The 20,791-nt window shown below is 42.4% G+C and overlaps 1 protein-coding gene across 1 annotated transcript in view; it reads left to right on the plus strand.

Moving 5' to 3' along the window:
• Positions 1–20,791, plus strand: part of LOC126419074 (uncharacterized) — a 183,272-nt gene that overhangs the window by 80,245 nt on the left and 82,236 nt on the right. Inside the window, exons 4-6 of the mRNA XM_050086159.1 lie at positions 7,266–7,468; positions 10,724–11,003; positions 18,701–18,832. Of these exons, the coding sequence (XP_049942116.1) occupies positions 7,266–7,468; positions 10,724–11,003; positions 18,701–18,832 (615 nt within the window). The remainder of the gene's footprint in view (positions 1–7,265; positions 7,469–10,723; positions 11,004–18,700; positions 18,833–20,791) is intronic.

A 20,791-nucleotide genomic window follows, 5' to 3' on the forward strand; every position in this document is an offset into this window, starting at 1 on the left:
CATCACATACATTCAGCAACAGAAAGATTCACATTAAGCAGAAAGGAAGGAGGAAGGGGATTCATCGACATAAAAAACCCACATTATGGACAGGTAAACAATTTAAGAAAATTCTTTCTAGAACGAGCAGAAACTAGCAAAATACACAAAGCAGTCACTCATATAAATACATCGGCTACACCACTACAATTTCATAATCACTTCTACAACCCTTTAGATCACATAACATCAACAGATACGAAGAAAGTAAATTGGAAAAAGAAAACTCTACATGGCAAGCACCCGTATCATCTAACACAGCCACACATCCCCCCCTGCGGGTCCGGGGGCTAGAATAGGCCCGAGGTCTTCCTGCCTGTCATAAGAGGCGACTAAACGGAGTCCATCCCCCTCAAGGGGGTAGTTAGCACCTGCGTCCGGAGACGGACGGTTCCACGACCTATATTTGTGGTCTTTTTGGTTTTTCACGTCTCGTTTCTTCCTTCCTTTGGTTGGTTCCTTTCTTTGTTCTTCTCCATCTCACTGTCTTCCTTACTCTTTCCCTTGCCTTCTTCTCCTTGCCTTCTTCTCCTTGCCTTCTCTGGTCTCCGCCTCGGTGTTTGAGGCAGTCTGTCTTCTCTCTCTTCCTTTTCCTCTACTTCCTTCCTCCCTGTGCGCGCCTGAAGGCCGACCCACGCGTTCGCATGCGTAGCTGGTGACGGGGTAACGCGTAATTCCCCGCCCTGGGTAGACAAGTAAGGCACGCACGTACCCCCTGGTAAAGGCCAGGCCCAGGGAGGGGTGATTGCCTGAGCTGATACCTTCTGACCATGCCGATTGGTCCCTCCGTCTGTTTCTCGGGAGGTGTGACCTGAAGTGTAAACATTCACCTAAGGCGGGAGTGCCCTCTGAGAGGGTCCCCATAAGGAAGGAGCGCACCATCGGAGGCGCTGGCAATCATGGGGGATTCCTCCGCAATGGATTTCTCTTCTTCTCTCTCGACTTCTGCCCACAAACGGAAACATGACCAGCCCCCTGTGACAAAAGTACTACCGCTTTCCCCACAGTTCCTCGTCGTTTCTCGATCTGAGGACGGAAAGGATTTTTCCTCTGTCAATCCTTTCGTTATCCAGAAGGGCGTAGATGCCATAGCCGGTACTGTTAAGTCTTGTACAAGGTTGCATAATGGTACCTTGTTACTAGAAACTGAGAGCGCCTTTCAGGCACAGAAACTGCTTTGAGCCACACTCTTGTACACGTTCCCTGTCCGGGTGGAGGCTCACCGAACTTTGAATTCGTCTCGTGGTGTGGTCTATACTAGATCTCTCGACGGATTGACTGACGAGGAGATTCAGTCTTTCCTCGCTGAGCAGGGCGTGACGGCTGTCCATAGGGTCATGAAAAAGGTCAACAATGACCTTGTACCGACCCGGACACTTTTCTTGACCTTTGATAGTGTTAAGCTGCCATCGCGCATCAAAGCGGGCTACGAGGTTATTTCTGTTCGCCCCTATGTCCCGACACCTACGCGCTGCTACCAGTGTCAGCGTTTCAATCACACTCGCCAGTCTTGTTCCAATGCGGCTAAATGTGTCACTTGTGGCAGGGATGCCCATGAGGGTGACTGTCCACCTCCGTCTCCTCGTTGTGTGAACTGTCAGGGTGACCATGCAGCGTCCTCCCGCGACTGTCCCATCTATAAGGATGAACGCTGTATCCAAGAAATTCGGGTCAAAGAGAAAGTGTCCACCTCGGCTGCTCGCAAGCTATTAGCTAGTAGGAAGCCCACGCTGCTCCCAGCGGGGAAATACAGTACTGTCCTCGCCTCTCCTCGGACTACCAGGGTGGTGGCAACCCAGACATGCGATCTGACCTTCAGCACCACGGTCGTCTGTTCGGCCAGTGCTAAGATTGCGCGGTCGATGTCTCCTCTGCCTCCCATCACCCCACAGACACCAGCCCCTTCATCAGCTTCTGCTAAGACGAAGACCCAGAAGTCAGATACACGGGCCTTCAAGAAGGAACTGTCCTGTGCAGACTTCCTATACGTACCTCGACCTCCCAGCCATCGACCAGTACTTCCACCAAACGACCTTCCAAGAAGGCTCATAGGAAGCACAGTTCTCCTTCTCCGCCACGGCGCATTTCTTCTCCTGCGCCACCCAGCGGTTGCCGCCCCAGGCTGTCATCCGTTTCGCCTGGCCGCACCGCTGGTAGCCGAACATCTGGCCGTTCACCGGCGGAGGAAGCTCCCCCTCCCGGCCATCTTAACAAGATGGCCGATGAACCTATAGAACCAATGGATGATGACTGTCCGCCTACTGATAGCGGCGGCAGTGCTCGCTCGAAGCCAGGCCCTCAGCGGCCTTCGAGGTGACCCCTTCTTTCATCTTCCTTTTCTTCTTACGATGGCACTTATTCACTGGAATATTCGCAGCATTCGCTCCAACCGAGAGGACTTGAAGTTGCTGCTCCGCTTGCACCGTCCGCTCGTCGTAGCCCTCCAGGAAACGAAGCTACTCCCATGCGATCAAATTGCCTTGGCACACTACACCTCTGTGCGTTTTGACCTACCCCCTGTGGTAGGTATTCCGGCTCATGGAGGGGTTATGTTGCTGGTCCGGGATGATATTTACTACGATCCCATCACGTTGCACACCGGCCTGCAGGCAGTTGCCATCTGAATTACTCTCCCCACTTTTACATTTTCCATTTGTACCGTTTACACTCCATCGTCGTCTGCTGTTACCAGGGTAGACATGATGCAAATTATTGCTCAGCTACCTGCACCATTTTTGTTAACTGGAGACTTCAATGCCCACCATCCCCTTTGGGGCTCTCCAGCATCCTGCCTGAGGGGCTCCCTGTTAGCAGACCTTTTCAACCAGCTCAATCTTGTCTGCCTCAATACTGGCGCCCCTACTTTTCTTTCGGACACATCTCACACCTATTCCCATTTAGACCTCTCTATATGTACTACCCAACTTGCACGCCGGTTTGAGTGGTATGCACTTTCTGATACATATTCGAGCGACCACTTCCCGTGTGTTATCCATCTCCTGCAGCATACCTCCTCTCCGTGCTCATCTAGTTGGACCATCTCCAAAGCAGACTGGGGGCTCTTCTCTTCCAGGGCGACCTTTCAGGATCAAACCTTCACAAGCTGCGATCGTCAGGTCGCACACCTCACGGAAGTCATTCTCACTGCTGCTGAATATTCCATCCCTCACCCTACTTCTTCTCCACGTTGCGTACCGGTCCCCTGGTGGGCCGCAGCATGTAGAGACGCTTTACATGCTCGTCGACGTGCTTTACGCACCTTTAAACGCCACCCTACAGTGGCGAATTGTATCAATTATAAACGATTACGTGCACAGTGTCGTCGTATTATTAAAGAAAGCAAGAAAGCCAGCTGGGCTGCTTTCACAAGCACCTTCAACAGTTTTACTCCTTCTTCTGCTGTCTGGGGTAGCCTGCGCCGGCTATCTGGCACTAAGGTCCACTCACCAGTTTCTGGCTTGACGGTCGCGAATGACGTCCTTGTGGCCCCTGAGGATGTCTCCAATGCCTTCGGCCGCTTTTTCGCAGAGGTTTCGAGCTCCGCTCATTACCACCCTGCCTTCCTCCCCCGCAAACAGGCAGAGGAGGCTAGGCCACCTAACTTCCGCTCCTCGAATTGTGAAAGTTATAATGCCCCATTCACCATGCGGGAACTCGAAAACGCACTTGGCCGGTCACGGTCCTCCACTCCAGGGCCTGATTCTATTCATATTCAGATGCTGAAGAACCTTTCTCCTGCGGGTAAAGGTTTTCTTCTTCGTACTTACAATCGCATCTGGATTGAGGGACATGTTCCTGCATGCTGGCGCGAGTCTATTGTCCCGATTCCTAAGCCGGGGAAGGACAAGCACTTGCCTTCCAGTTATCGACCCATCTCGCTTACCAACTGTGTCTGTAAAGTGATGGAGCGAATGGTTAACTCTCGTTTGGTTTGGCTGCTCGAGTCTCAACGCCTACTTACCAATGTACAATGTGGATTTCATAGGCTCCGCTCTGCTGTTGACCATCTGGTTACCTTGTCGACCTTCATTATGAATAACTTCTTGCGGAAGCGCCCGACCGCGGCTGTGTTCTTTGATTTGGAGAAGGCTTACGACGACTGTTGGAGGGCGGGCATTCTCCGCACCATGCATACATGGGGCCTTCGCGGTCGCCTCCCTCTTTTTATTCGTTCCTTTTTAATGGATCAACTGTTCAGGGTACGTGTGGGTTCTGTCCTGTCAGACACCTTTCGCCAGGAGAATGCGGTGCCACAGGGCTCAGTTTTGAGTGTCGCTCTCTTCGCCATAGCGATCAATCCAATAATGGATTGCTTCCCAGCTGATGTATCAGGCTCCCTTTTCGTGGACGATTTTACCATCTACTGCAGCGCGCAGCGTACATGTTTCCTGGAGCGCTGTCTTCAGCGTTCTCTTGACCGTCTTTACTCCTGGAGTGTCGCCAATGGCTTCCATTTCTCTGCCGAGAAGACGGTCTGTATTAACTTCTGGCGCTACAAAGAGTTTCTCCCACCGTCCTTACGACTCGGTCCCGTTGCTCTCCCATTCGTGGAGACAACAAAATTTTTAGGTCTTACATTTGACAGGAAACTTAGCTGGTCTTCACATGTGTCATATTTGGCTGCCCGTTGTACCCGTTCTCTAAATGTCCTCCGTGTTCTCAGTGGTATGTCGTGGGGAGCGGATCGAACCGTCCTACTTCGTCTATATCTGTCGATCGTCCGCTCCAAGCTGTATTATGGGAGCTTCGTATACTCCTCTGCACGGCCATCCATCTTACGCCGCCTCAACTCCATACAACATCGAGGTTTACGACTTGCGATCGGAGCGTTTTATACTAGTCCCGTCGAGAGTCTTCATGCTGACGCTGGTGAATTGCCACTCACCTACCGGCGCGATATACTGCTTTGTCGGTATGCCTGTCGGCTACTGTCAATGCCCGACCACCTGTCTTATCGATCCTTTTTTGACGACTCTCTCGACCGTCAATACGGGTTGTATGTCTCTGCCCTGCTACCCCCTGGAGTTCGCTTTCGTCGCCTCCTTCAACACCGTAATTTTTCACTCCCTGCAACCTTTCGAGTGGGCGAGAGCCACACGCCACCTTGGCTCCAGGCTCAGGTTCGCTTTCACCTTGACCTCAGCTCGCTCCCAAAGGAGGTTACCCCCGGTTCGGTCTACCACTCCCGTTTTGTCGAACTTCGTTCAAAGTTCATTAATATGACCTTCATTTATACAGATGGCTCCAAGACCAATGACGGGATCGGGTGTTCTTTTATTGTCGGGGCACAAAGTTTCAAATGCCGGCACCATGGCCATTGTTCGGTCTTCACAGCTGAGCTCTTTGCCCTCTACCAGACTGTTCTTTACATCTGCCGCCACCGACATTCTGCTTATGTCATCTGCTCCGATTCCCTGAACGCCATCCAGAGCCTCAGTGATCCGTATCCGGTTCACCCTTTCGTGCACCGGATCCAACGCTCTCTTCAGCAGCTGGTGGACGTCGGTTCTTCGGTTAGCTTTATGTGGGTTCCTGGCCATGTCGGTATCCTTGGGAACGAAGCTGCAGATGCCGCGGCCAAGGCTGCGGTCCTCCAGCCTCGGACAACTTCTTGTTGTGTCCCTTCGTCAGATTGTAGCAGGGTCATTTGTCGGCGCATTTTATCGCTGTGGCATGCCGATTGGGCTGCACTTACAGACAACAAGCTTCGGGCCTTGAAACCTCTCTCCGCGGCTTTGACGTCCTCCTCCCGCCCTTCTCGACGGGAGGAGGTCGTTTTGGCCCGGTTACGAATTGGACACTGCCGGTTCAGCCATCGCCATCTGCTGACGGCTGCACCGGCGCCGTTCTGCCCATGTGGGCAATTGCTGACGGTCCGCCACATTTTAACATCCTGTCCGGATTTTAACACACTGCGTCTTGATCTTGGCCTGCCATGTACTCTAGATGCCATTTTAGCGGATGACCCATGAGCAGCTGCTCGCGTTCTTCGTTTTATCAACTTGACAAACCTCTCTAAGGACATTTGATTATGCTGTTTTTTTAATCCTATGCCTTTCAGTCTGTCTTTTATCGTGTTTTCCGTTTCGTTGCTGTTTTAAACTTGTGACTCGCGGTGTATTCCTAATGTAGTCTGGGCGCTAATGACCATTGAAGTTGTGCGCCCTAAAACCACAAAAAAAAAAAAAAAAAAAAAAAAGAAAAAAAAACACAGCCACACATCGATCAAGACGCATGCAACACGTGGCTAAGAAAAGACAATATATACAGTGAGACGGAATGATTCATGATTGCAATACAGGATCAAACAATAAACACCAGATATTACAGCAAGCATATTATTAAAGATCCCAATACCATAACAGATAAATGCAGACTTTGCAAACAACAAATAGAAACAGTAGATCACATCACAAGCGGATGTACAATACTAGCAAATACAGAATACCCCAGAAGACATGACAATGTAGCAAAAATAATATATCAACAACTTGCCATAAAACATAAACTAATAAAACAACACATTCCCACATACAAGTATGCACCACAAAATGTACTGGAGAATGATGAATACAAATTATACTGGAACAGAACCATTATAACAGATAAAACAACACCACTTAACAAACCTGACATCATACTCACCAATAAAAAGAAGAAATTAACACAACTAATCGAAATATCCATACCCAATACAACAAATATACAGAAGAAAACAGGAGAAAAAATTGAAAAATACATCCAACTGGCTGAGGAAGTAAAGGGCATGTGGCATCAGGATAAAGTTGACATTATACCGATTATACTATCAACTACAGGAGTCATACCACACAATATCCACCAGTACATCAACACAATACAGCTACAACCAAACTTATATAAACAACTACAGAAATCTGTAATTATTGATATGTGTTCAATAACCCGAAAGTTCCTAAATACAACGTAACATATACCGTACAGTTAAAAGGAAGTCACGCTTGATGAAGGTCCGCGTCACTTTCCATTTTTAACCAGACCTAAGGTCTGAGAAAAATAGGAATAATAATAATAATAAAATTATTATTATTATTATTATTATTATTTAAAATTATTATTTATTATTATTATTATTATTATTATTATTATTATTCAACGAATGCTAATAGAAAAATGTGTTGTCATGAACTTCTACAGAAATAGTAAAGCTACAAGTTTTATCACTATCTCTTTCCTTATTGGCACAGGTACTGAAGCTGCTAACAGAATGTGACAGTGTATCAGGAGGAATACCTGATGGAGATATACTGTATTTTGTGACAGTGGCATTCATGAGTATAAAAGAAGTTCTCAGAACCAGAGACACATTTCTACTGAGACTGATATTAGATTTCTTCGCTGATGTTAACTCCATTACCCACACACGGCAAGTTCTTCTTTCATATACAAGGTGATTTTATTGGTTTTCTTTGAGTTGTATATTTGGCAATGGCAAAGATTGCATGAATAAATTATCAGTTAATCTTCTTTGTACCTGTCTAAATGAGTATGAAAATAATTTGTTTTATCAGTGAAAATAAAAATATCTACTCACTAAGCTGCAGCAAGAGAAATCATGTATTAAGGTTTAGCAAATGTGCAAGTGTTCAGAGGCTCCTTATTCTATCCCTCCACTTATACCACATACAATGCACGTAGCTTTCCTCTCTTATTAACTCTTGCTCTTGTTTTGTCTCTTTTATGGTAGCTGGATTGAGGACACTAGGTTATTGTTGTACTTAGTTGGTTTGAAGTGATATCCACCTACTAATCAACAATTGCATATTTTATTGTAGTCATCTATAACTAAACTGAAACTATACATTAATGCATCATACAAGTAGATATACATATTTAACCATCATCATCAAATGTAACTTAATATTGATGTCTGTATCTTTGAAAAATTACCAGTAATATAAATCCTTATAGCATTGATGGATGTCAGCAACGGAAAATTCAGCTGGTTCAACTTTTCATATAATTTTGTTTGCCATGTCTGGTATTTAGTTCGTACTAAAATGACATGATTTAACACAGTTTCATCTTCACTGTCTTGACTGCACATTGGGGAACCAACAGCTTTGTTATAAAGGTGATTGGAGTAACATCCATGTCCTAATCAGTTTCTTATAATGGAGCTTGAGTCCCATTTGCTCATTCTGGCTCTGTTAAATGACAGCTTTCTTTACAGTTCGTGTTGAACATGAACAAAAAATCTCCTTATGTTCCTTTGGGTAACTATCCAGTCCCTGCCAAATTTTTCCTGTGCTTGGTGGTGTTTTTTCCATACAAAATAACTAAGGGATACGGAACATGAAGTGTTGAATATGGAAACATGCTGTTTGACGTTATCATGAGAGGTTAAGTTAAATGTAGCTCATCTAATGTGCTTCTGATGATGAATGTGTGATTAAAAGACAGAGAATGTCAGCCAAGTGCATGTAGTGTAAGGCTGATCTCCTGTATACAAGGTCTGTCTGGAAACTAATCTCCATTAGGCTGAAAATAAGATATTGGAATACTTAAAGCAGTTTTTTTATATAAATTCTACACTTTTGCATTACTTCTCTGTATAATTATAATGCAGATTTAAGCATTTATCATACATCATATCAAGTTGACCTGTTCACTCTGTATAAAATTGTGCCATCTGAGATTCTAGCCAGTTTGTGACAGTATCTTGAAATTTTTTCATGTCCATTATGAGGTCAAAATCGCTTGAAGCCAAGACTGGACTGTAGGGCGAATGTTAAAAACTGGGAATTTTGAACTGATACAACAATTTTTGTGTTTGCTGGGTAGATTGAGGTCAAGCGCATGTTGTGCAGAAACATGACTTTAGTAGTGAAGATGGCATATTGTAATTGGTAGGCAATGAAAACCTTGTCACTCCATCTGTCTGTGAAAATTATATGATTCTAGTTACCAGTGACTCCATTATGAAAGAGGGACATGAAAGTGCATGGATTTCTCTACTCTGTCAATAACTAGGCTTCTGCTATATAGTTACAGAGGTTGAAACATTATATGTATCACTTTATATATAGTTTATAAGAAACCATTTTTATTTCTCCTGTAAAATTTAACAAAATGCAGTCATGGGGTTTTCATAGCCTACCATTGATTGCTTGTTTTGAATGGCTCTTTCCAGTTTTTGTTAATTTCTCGCAGTAGGTTTCAAAATAGATTGTCCTTCCACATTCCATAAAATCTGCAAACAGTATTCTCTTAGTATTCCAAAAAATAATGTTCATAACATATTTGGCTGAGAGACCTTGGTGTGCTTTATTTTTGGTTTTCTTGGCCAAGGTAGTTGATCTTATACATTGAGTGCTGTTTCGTTTCTTTGTTACCGTAAGAAACCAATGTTTTGAACAGGTCACAATTATGTTAATGTGCCTTCTCCTTCCACTTTCTAATGAAAAGAAAAATCCAAAGAAAGTCATATGTAGCTTTCTGTAGTTCTCATAAGAGTTTCGGAACACAACAAGCAGAGAACTTGTGGTATCATAATTTTATAATCATGATCTCACCATAAAGACCCTGATAACTCAGTGGAAACTTGTCTGACAGTTGAGATATTGTGAAATGCCTGTTTTCGCAATTTTTTGTTAATTTTGTGTACCAGTTCATTGCTGCCTATGGATGGGTTGCCGTTGCTGTCATTATAAAGAACATTTATCTTTTCACTCTTAAAACACCAACCACTGATGCACAGTACCACCACTCATCACATTTGCAGACATGTCAGGTATTATGATTTGTCCATAGTTATAATGATTTCTGGACTAAAATTACGGTGGTAAGATAACCCTTGCCAAAATTACGGAATTTGCTATTTAATTTATTTTAGTAGTTTGACATCACCATGTTTTTCGTTGCATCATTTTGTGAACCTAGAAAGTTCAGTTTTTATTGCTGTGAAAATTCCTTTCACTGTGCTTACCAGTTGTACAATGTTTTTAACTGTTTTGTATTTTGAAAAACGTAACTTCGAGATCTAATTTTTAAACAGCGGGTACTCTTTCTTGTCTTTCTTACTAGGGAGTTAAAGGCCTAAATTCTTACTTTCGAAGCATTATAATTAAGCTTCAAATAGAGATTTCTACTGTCAATTTTTTTATAAATATTCCTATGCCCCCCCTCCCTAATTCTCTTGCCCCCATTACTGATAGCTTCTTTTCAAACTTGGCATCTCTGCATTTAGTTCATATTCAGCACAAATTTCACAGTAGTGTCGCTGCTGCTGGGGTCTCCCTCTTGCATTGTCATTATCCTTGATGTACTTTCTTTTGGTTATTATTGCATTTCACAGTTATTTACTGATAACTCCTATTAATCAAAGTATGTGCAGATTTGGGCTCATTTATGTACAACCTCCCAAGAATGTGTTCATAGTTGAAATCAAAAGTAATTAAAATTTCACCTGAATTAGTAGCTGAGAGGATTAACAAACCACATTTGTAAACACACTAAATGACTCCATACAAAACATATTACCTCTAACTCCTTTCGTTGTGAGCTTCAAAAAGCTGCTGTTGCGATAAATAACTGTTGTAAGCCAAAATTATTCCATCAAAATTTTCGTTTATGATAAGTTTTACCCACAGCTTTACACATTGCATGAAGTAGGAAGAAAACTATAACATGTATACTGTTTCAGCTTTAAGGATGGCGTGGAGAAGCTGTTAGATCAGCACTGCCAGTCAGATCCACCTGAAGAGCTTGGCATGCTGCTGGAATTCTTGCAGACTTTAATCTTAATCCGTATAGAAGACCTCATGCCACTGTATAGCCGCATTTTACAGTTGGCGCTGTGCTCTATTCCATGTTCTGCTGTTGCAGCCCCGGCACTCTCACTTGCTCAAGCTATACTCAGTACCAGCACCAATACCTCCGGAGAGAGTGGAAGTTTAATAGGACAATTCAGTGGGAGTCTTTCTGTAAGTTTGATTTCCCCCTGTAAAAAAATTGTAGAGTTTTGGAAAAAGGGGCAGATGAAAGCAGCAGTATATCTAGTATGGAGGAAGTTGTCATAAAATCTGTCAGAGAGAAAATGAATATGAATATATGGAAAGAATTGTCACAGAAACTGCTGTATAACAAGTAGGTTACCATTCAAACAATTCAAACAACGGAAAATCAAGGATGGAATAATGAGAAGCAACACTTCACCATCCAGTACCCATGCCCTGCTACCCTTCTCCCTCACCACCCCAGCCTCCCCCTTACCCCCCACCCCCTTAAAAAAAAAAAAAAAAAAACCAACCAGATGGCTTCTCCCATCATGCACTGCTGCTCACAATTTGGCCTTGGCAGTCAGAGACTGTGATTGTGTGTGTGAGTTCTCTAATTCTGATTAAGGCCTTTCTGACCGAAACCTTGCTTGTTCGACAGTCTTTTTGTATTGCCTATCTGCAACTCAGCATCTCCGCTATATGGTGAGTAGAAATCTTTTTCACAATATTGTCAGGTAATTTACTAATAACAAATTCATTCACACTGTTTCTGAAATGATGGAATATGTTGCAGTTTATCGTTAAATCTCATAAAAGTGATACTGCCAACATTAATGTGCGAAGTAAACAATCACAAAACTTTTTACCATATTTGCTTTGGGACGTTAGAGTACATAACAGGAATTAAATTACAAATTGTTGCTTATTTAATTTCTGTAAATATTCGTCCTACTTTTTCATCATTTTGTTTCAAAGTAACTGCTGTTTGAGTCTTATTTCCAGAATTAAGGTTTTTGTTGATGTTCAGTGCAGGTTGTTTAGTGGAGAATGATCTGATTACAGCAGGTTGTATTTGTTGATGAAAACATGATACAGAACTGGGACAAATTGTAAAATACCCACAAAACTCTAAAGGTTTTTTGCTGTGTTATTACAAAAGCTCAGTCTTTACACCAGCTGACCAGACTCCATATTCACAATAATATATCACTTAATATAAGATTTTTTCATTGACAGAAGTCACTGCTGCTGTTACTCTGTTTTCAGCTCATTTACATCATGAGTTGTACATACCCTCACAAAGATATCAGATGTGGTCATGTCTGAAGATCTTGGATGCCACGAATGTAGGGCAGTGTCTGTGTCCCATGTGCCATATTCAGTGCTGAGGCAGTTTTTCAGTGAGAAATTTTCATGAATTGTTTAGCCAGTGGGGTGGAGTTCCATCCTGTTGGAATAAGAAATCGTTGCAACCTTTCAGAAAAAAAAGTGTCATCTGCTGTATTTCAGGATAACTCATTCCTGGCACTGTGTTATTCCCAGAAAAGTATGCTTCATAAACAGTTTTGTAGGAAGCGGAGCAGAGCACATCATTTTTTAATAAAAATTAAGAGCATGTACACATTTATTTAAAAATGGTGACCAGTTTCATCAAACCATACTTGGTCCCTGCTTGCCACCTTGGAGTGTGGTCTGATGATGGTCTAAAATAGAATGAAACTGATCACCATTTTAATATAAATGTGTATTTGTGATCAAGACTGCCTTTTAACATTTACCAAATATTGTTTGAAGATTGCCACTATTTCCAATGACGATTACAAAAATAATGAAAATACAATCGCATTAGGCAAATATCATTCCTGCTCAATGATTTTCTGAGTGTTCTGGTTCTCCCTATACACGTTATACCTGTTAACTTAAGCACTGACACGAAAATTAATTGTAATAAAAATACGTCTTATATTTTATCTAAGCGAGTATTATTAATGTCAACACATTTCCTTTTGTCATCAAACCCAAAAGCTTGCAAAAATTTTACTCACTGTGCATTTTAGTCCATAGGTCACCTTAACACTTGCCTGTCATATAGGAGATTAAAAGATGTCTGGTTGCATTGTGAGTAGGCTTCTGTGGGCTCTGGTCAAAAGTTAGCAAAATGCTCTTGACTCTTAGATCAGAAGTATGACGTTGACATGCTCCTTATCTTTGCACAGATATTCTATCTTTTTATATTGAAAAAATTGTCTTTCACTATTAGCAAAAAAAGAAAATACACCCAAAGCACCAACACTTTTGTACATAACAAGAATTAAAGTACAAAATGTTGTAAATGTAATTGCCATAAAATAGCTGTCATACTTTTACATCATTTTGGGACCACAGTTACTAGCTTACACTGCTTCAACTGCAGCTCACACAACTCCTTCTGTTGCCAGATGCCACTGTGCTTCAAACTAAAGATCAGCAATGGAAAGACTGGCATCTAGCAGCATTTCTCTGAAACCCTGTCACACCTATTCTATCAACACACATTTCATTCCCATAATACATCATAATATAAAATGTTTTGTAATTGCACCTTAGAGCAATGGTTAATAACATAGCAAAAAAATTTAATGTTTTATATGTGTTTTCCATTCTGTCCCTGTTTATAGCAGGTGCTTATCGATGAACATAAACTGCTAAAAATTAGATCATCCCTGTTTTGTAGCATGTGCCTACCAATAAATATAAATTGTTAAATTCTTTTTGAAATATGCTATATTTTTGTAATAATATAATACCCATAACAAGTTACAAGTAATATCAGCTGTCTTATGTACTTCATAGAAGTTAATAAAAAATCTGAAATCATATTTCAAATAAAATTTTTTAAGAAAAGTTCACACACACACACACACACACACACACACACACACACACACACACACACACACACACACTGCATGACAGAAAAAGCAAAACTGAAACAGCATGGGTTGAGAGGGTTTGTGTCGTTATTTCAGTGATAACAATATTGAATCAAATTCACAGCCCAGTTGTCAGTATGACGTTGCACCACCTCTGGCCTGGATGCGTGCACTGGTAAGAAGGGTGTCAGAAAGCTATCTTTTCCTGAGGAAATCTGACCCACAGCTGTTGTAACTGTTTCTTGATGTCTTGGATACTGGCACTGGGACATAATTGTTGGCTGAGTTGGTTCCACACGTTCTGTCGGGGACAGAACTGGGAGTTTTGTCTGGCCATAGGAGTACCTCAACATTACACAGGCAGTTAATAGAGGTCCATGTCATGTTTGGACAAACAATATCCTGTTGAGAAATTGCATCACAATACTTAGCGTCAGATGTAACACGGGAGGATACAGGATGCCTGACATGTTGTCGTCACATCACAATTCCCTCAATCACACTAGCCGACTCCTGAAGTCATGCCTTCCCTTACATTCCCATGCAGTCCAACAACAGGCCACTGTCACATCCAAAAGTGCTACAAATCTGGATACTGTGCAACTCAACCAGCAAAGTGAATGGAGACCCAGTGTTGAAATTCAGGTGCTGGTAATGCTGTCTCGTGTGGGAGTACAGTAATTCCATGCCCCCACAGTGATCACTCAACATCTTGTGCAGTTCCCACCCTTTGTACCAGGTCTGGTAACAATTCTAAACACAAGTAACGCTAATGTACTGGGATAGCTATTCTACGTGTCACAGTGAATTGCAAATATAATTATTTATACATACCCACTAATGATGTGTACATGTACAAAATTACATTGACATCTGACAGTGTTTGGGTAGCTTGACTTTTTTTGTCAGGCATTGTATATTTAAGCCATTTTCTAGTGGATGTAAAACTGACATTTCAAGTGTCAGTTATAATGGATATTTAAATACTTTATGCAAAAAGACAAGAAAACTGAATTCATTCATGTATTGTGTAAGTACAGAAAAAGAACAAGAAAAATGTAGCTTACATTGTGGTTTGGTGAAGCAACATTAAATGATTATGGAAATGAAGCAGAGCATACTAATAATACCAGTTTGTTGGACGTATGCTGCTCTGTTATTGAGAGCTTCATTTAAAAGCACCTCACAATTTCGTAGCTACGTTCAGATGTTAGTAAACATGTCCTTATAAGCAGTCCTCATTGCATTCAAGACACACTAGTGATCTCTACATCCCCTGTGTTTCAGCTTTTGCACACACACACACACACACACACACACACACACACACACACACTAGAAAATGTAACATTCAGCTTGACCTTGATGCACCATACACTGCAACTATTTTAAAATTTTATTTAATCTAAACTACTACTTTTAGTTTTTCATTGGTAAAGCATGAAATTTAAAATTTGAATATTTCAAAATATAACTCCTTTTATAGTAAAGCATATCAACAATTTTAATGTAAGATTTCTTACGAAGAAAACACACCCGTTTTCGTACAATAATCCTGGGGAATTTACTTTTATATATATCTGACTTTTGTGATCATTTAACATTGCTTTGCCGCAGAACAGTGTAGGGACAAAAAGGGGCAAAATTTTAGCTGTAAACATTGCCAGTAAATGTATTCTGAGCTCTGCATCCAGATGTCTTCTAAATGTGTTTCATCGAAGTGGAGGAGATGTTGAACAGCAGACAGGCACATATAAAAGGAGACAGTTTTTTTTATTTTAAAATTTTTTTTTTTTTAAACATCAGATGAACACACAAATACACTCTCTCTCTCTCTCTCTCTCTCTCACACACACACACACACACACACACACACACACACACACACACACACACACACACACACACAACAACAAATGCAACTCGCACACACGACTGCAATCTCAGGCAACTGAGAACAGCAGCACCAGTGCATGATGGGAGTGGTGACTGGGTGGGGGAAAGGAGGCGACTGGAGCAGAGAGGGGGAGGGATGGTAGGTAGGGATGGCAGGCAGTGAAGTGCTGCAGGTTGGATGGCAGGCAAGAGTGGGGTGGGGTGGGGGGGGGGAAGTAGTGGAAAAGGAAAGAAATAAATAAAAAATAAAATAAAAAATACTGGGTGTGGTGGTTGAATGACAGTTGTGTAGTGCTGGAGTGGGAGCAGGGAAGGGGATGGATGGGTGAGGACAACTACTATCGAAGGTTGAGGCCTGGAGGGTTGCGGGAACGTAAGCTGTATTGCAGGGAAAGTTCCCACCTATGCAGATCATAAAAGCTGGTGTTGGTGGGAAGGATCCACATGGCACAGGCTGTGAAGCAGTCATTGAAATGAAGGATGTCATGTTTGGCAGCGTGTTCGGCAACATGGTGGTCCACTTGTTTCCTGGCCACAGTTTGTCGGTGGCCATTCATGTGGACAGACAGCTTGTTGGGTGTCGTGCTTACATAGAATGCACCACAGTGGCTGCAGCTTAGCTTGTAGACCACATACTGGTTTCACAGGTAGCCCTGCCTTTGATGGGACAGGTGATATTAGTGACTGGACTGGACTTGAGTATGTGGTGGTGGGAGGATGTATGGGATGGGCCTTGCATCTAGGTCCATTACAGAGGTATGAGCCATGAGGTAAGGGATTGGGAGCAGGGGTTGTGTAAGGATGGATGAGTATTTTGTGTAAGTTCGGTGGACAGTGCAATACCACTGTGGGAGGGGTGGCAAGGATAAGGGCAGGACATTTCTCATTTCAGGGTACAACAAGAGATAATCAAAACCCTGGTGGAGAAAGTAATTCAGTTGCTGCAGTCCTGGGTGGTACTGAGTTATGAGGGGAATGCTCCTCTGTGGCAGAACGGTGGCTCTTTGGGATGTGGTGGAACACTGGGAAGATAAGACATGGGAGATTTGTTTTTGTACAAGGTTGGGAGGATAATTGTTGTCAGTGAAGGCTTCAGGGAGATCCTCAGTATATTTAGAGAGGGGCTGCTCGTCACTGCAGATGTGATGACCATGGGTGGCTAGGCTGTACAGAAGGGACTTCTTGGTATGGGTTGGATGGCAGCTGTCGAAGTGGAGGTATTGCTGGTGGTTAGTAGGGTCGATATGGACGGAAGTACTGATGTAGCCATCTTCAAGGTGGAGATCAACATCTAGGAAGGCAGCTTGTTGGGTTGAGTAGGACCAGGTGAAACAAACGGGGGAGAAGTTGTTGAGATTCTGGAGGAATGTGGATAGCAAAGATGTCATCAGTGAATCTGAACGGGGTGAGGGGTTTAGTATTCTCGGTGTTTAGGAAGGATTCCTCTAGATGGCCCATGAATACGTTGGCATAGGATGGTGCCATGCGGGTGCCCATAGCCATACCCCGGATTTATCTGTAGGTAATGCCTTCAAAGGAGAAGTAATTGTGGGTGAGGATATAGTTGGTCATGGCGACTAGGAAGGAGGTTATTTGTTTGGAATCCATCAGGTGTTGGGAAAGGTAGTGTTCAATAGCATCAAGGCCATAGACATTAGGGATGTTAGTGTAAAGGGAGGTGGCATCAATAGTGATGAGCAGGGCACCATGTGGTAAAGGGACAGGAACTGTGGAGAGTCGGTGGAGGAAATGGTTGGTATCTTTTATATAGGAGGGTAGGTTCCAGGTAATACGTTGAAGGTGTTGGTCTACAAGAGCAGAGATTCTCTCAGTGGTGGCACAGTAACCAGCCACAATGGGGCATCCTGGTTGGTTAGGTGTATGGACGTAAGAAGCATGTAGAAGGTTGGAGTGCGGGGAGTGGTAGGGGAGAGTAGAGAGATGGACTCCGGGGATAGGTTCTGGGATGGGCCTAAGGATTTGAGTAGTGACTGGAGATCCTGCTGGATTACTGGAATGGGGTCACTGTGCCAAGGTTTGTAGGTGGAAGTATCTGCCAGCTGGCAGAGTCCTTCCGCCGTGTAGTCCTTGCAGTTCAGAATGACAGTGGTGAAGCCTTTGCCCGCAGGTAGTATTATAATGTTGGGAACAGTTTTCAGATCAGATGGTGGTCTGCAGTTCTTTCTGCAGATTTAAGGTTGTTCTACATGTTGAGTGATTTTGGGAATGATGGTGAGGCAAGGTTTGAGGTTAAGAAATTCTGGAATGTTAACAGGGGGTGGCTTGGTGGCAGTGGGGGTGGATCACAGTTGGATGGAGGAGTGAACTGACTTGGACAAGGTTCAGTATTGGTCTTTGGTTGAGTCTGATTGGTAGGATTGGTGGCAAAAGTGTTTACACTGTATGGACTGGGAGAAGGAGAGGTGGTGTCAATATTTTTTGGAATAAATATCGCTATTTTATCAACAGCCCTAGTGTGGAGGTTGAGAGATAGAGGTGCAGGGGTGGGGAAGATGATGTAGTGCTGCCTGTGGTAGAGTGGAAGTGTGCAGGGACATGTCATAGATAGGATGATGGGCTGTTAGGTACAGAATCTGGAGAAATGTGGTTTTGTGTGTGTGGGGGGGGGGGGGGGGGGGGTAGAGATATGGCTAGGACCATGCAGGTGAGCTCTGGTGACAGAAGGCATGTGTGAGGCTGCAAAAGGACTACAGAAGGGGATGGAAACAGGGGGATGATGGGGACTAGTGAAGGTTGAGGCCAGGGGGGTAACGGATGTTTGCATAGTTTAAGTATATTTTAAGTTGAAGTCGAAATAAAATATTGAAACTTTAGAATAATTCAAAAGTGACAAATAAATGATCAGAAACTGATATAAGTGTTTGCTGTGAGTGTAAACAGCATCAAGTTTTGAAATGCATTGTATATTAAGAAAAAAACCATTTTATGACAGAAGGCATATTTTATTTAGTGTGGAATCATCTCCCAGAAAATTCCATTATGAATAAGATAAAATAATTCCTACATGATCACTTTTTGCTTCTTCTGCGCAGGTTTCCTGCATTTCTGATATATTTCTTGCATATTTTACAGACACTGTTAACAGTTTTTTGTGATGAAAATGGAACACCAGATGTACAACAGCAATTATGTGAACTCATGAGGGATATGTGTGATGTGGCTCAACTAAGAGAAAAACTGCTTCAGGTTCTTGATGTTGAGCTGGTAAGTCAATAATTTAGCAGTCAGAATTTTGTCATGGTCGAATACATGTAGTTGTGGCACTTCAGCTTGTTTTTATTCTGTTTATTCTGCATCATGGCTACAGCATGCCAAATGGGCAGAAAACTGATATGTTGACCATGGCATCTGGTGAAGATGGATCGTTTAGAGCAATAAATTGTAGGAACAATAAGAAGGCATTTGATAGGTATTTTTAGGTTTTCTAAGGACCATGGAAGGTTACCAGTTTTAAGAAATCTCTTACAAAACAATAGTAAAAAAAGTCGTGAGAAATTCATTCGCCACATACAGCAGAAAATTGTATTAGTTCTAAGAGAAATAAAACTGCAGCTGTTAGATTAACCATGGTGTGTGATGTGGTCTTCAATCCAAAGACTGGTTTGATGCAGCACTCCATGCTACTCTATACTGTGCAAGCCTCTTCATCTCTGAGTAACTACATCCTTCTGATTCTGCTTACTGTATTTCTCTCGTGGTCTCCCTCTATGATTTTTACCTCCCACACTTCCCTCCAGTACTAAATTAATAATCCCGTGGTGTCTCAGAATGTGTCCTACCAACTGATCCCTTCTCCTAGTCAGGTTGTGCCACAAATTTCTTTTCTTCCCAATTCTATTCAGTATCACCTCATTAGTGATGTGATCTATCCATCTAATCTTTAGCACTACATTTCAAAAGCTTCTATTCTCTTCTTGTCTAACACTTAAATCAGTATTCGACGTTAAGAAAATTTCTCTTCTTCGGAAATGTTTTTCTTTCCATTGCCAGTTTACATTTTATATACTCTCGGTTTTAACCATCATCAATTATTTTGCTGCTTAAATAGCAAAACCCATCTACTACTTTAAGTGTTTCATTTCCTAATCTAATTCCCTCAGCATCATCTGATTTAATTCAAATACATTCCATTATTCTTGTTTTGCTTTTGTAGATGTTCACCTTATATCCTCCTTTCAGGACACTGTCCATTCCATTCAACTGCTTTTCAAAGTCTTTTGCTCTCTGACAGAATTACAATGTCATCGGCAAACCTCAAAGTTTTTATTTCTTCTGCCTGAACTTTAATACCTACTCAAATTTTTCTTTTTTTTCCTTTACTCCTTAGTCAATACACAGATTTGAACAACATGGGCTACAACCTTGTTTCACTCCCTTCTGTCACTGCTTCCCTTTCATGTCCCTCAACTCTTATAACTGCTATCTGGTTTCTGTACAAGTTGTAAATAGCCTTTTGCTCCCTATATTTTACCCCTGCCACTTTCAGAATTTGGAAGAGAGTGTTCCAGTTAACATTGCCAAAAGCTTTCTCTAAGTCAACAAATATTATAAACATAGGTTTGCTTTTCCTTAATCTATCTTTAAGATTAGTAGTTGGGTCAGTATTTCCTCATGTGTTCCTCCATTTCTCTGGAATCCCAACAGATCTTCCCTGAAGTCAGCTTCTACCAGTTTTCCATTCTTTTGTAAAGAATTTGTGTTAGTATTTTGCAACCATGGCTTATTAAGCTGATAGTTTGGTAATTTTCACATCTGTTGGCATCTACTTTCTTTGGAATTGGAAATATTATATTCTTTTTGAAGTCTGAGTATTTCGCATGTCTTACACATTTTGCTCACCAGGTGGAAGAGTTTTGTAATGGCCGGCTCTCCAAAGGCTGTCAGTAGTTCTAATGGAATGTTGTCTACTCCCAGGGCCTTGTTTCGACTTAGATCTTTCAGTGCTCTGTCAAATTCTTCACACAGTATCATATCTCCCATCTCATCTTCATCTATGACCTCTTCCATTTCCATAATATTGCCTTCAAGTACATCTGCCTTGTGTAGACCCTCCATACACTCCTCCCACCTTTCTGCTTTTCCTTCTTTGCTTAGGACTGGTTTCCCATCTGAGTTCTTGATAGTCATACAGGTGGTTCTCTTTCTTCCAAAGGTCTCTTTAAT

The sequence above is a fragment of the Schistocerca serialis genome, chromosome 9 (genome assembly GCF_023864345.2).
Source record: "Schistocerca serialis cubense isolate TAMUIC-IGC-003099 chromosome 9, iqSchSeri2.2, whole genome shotgun sequence".
Lineage (NCBI taxonomy): Eukaryota > Metazoa > Arthropoda > Insecta > Orthoptera > Acrididae > Schistocerca > Schistocerca serialis.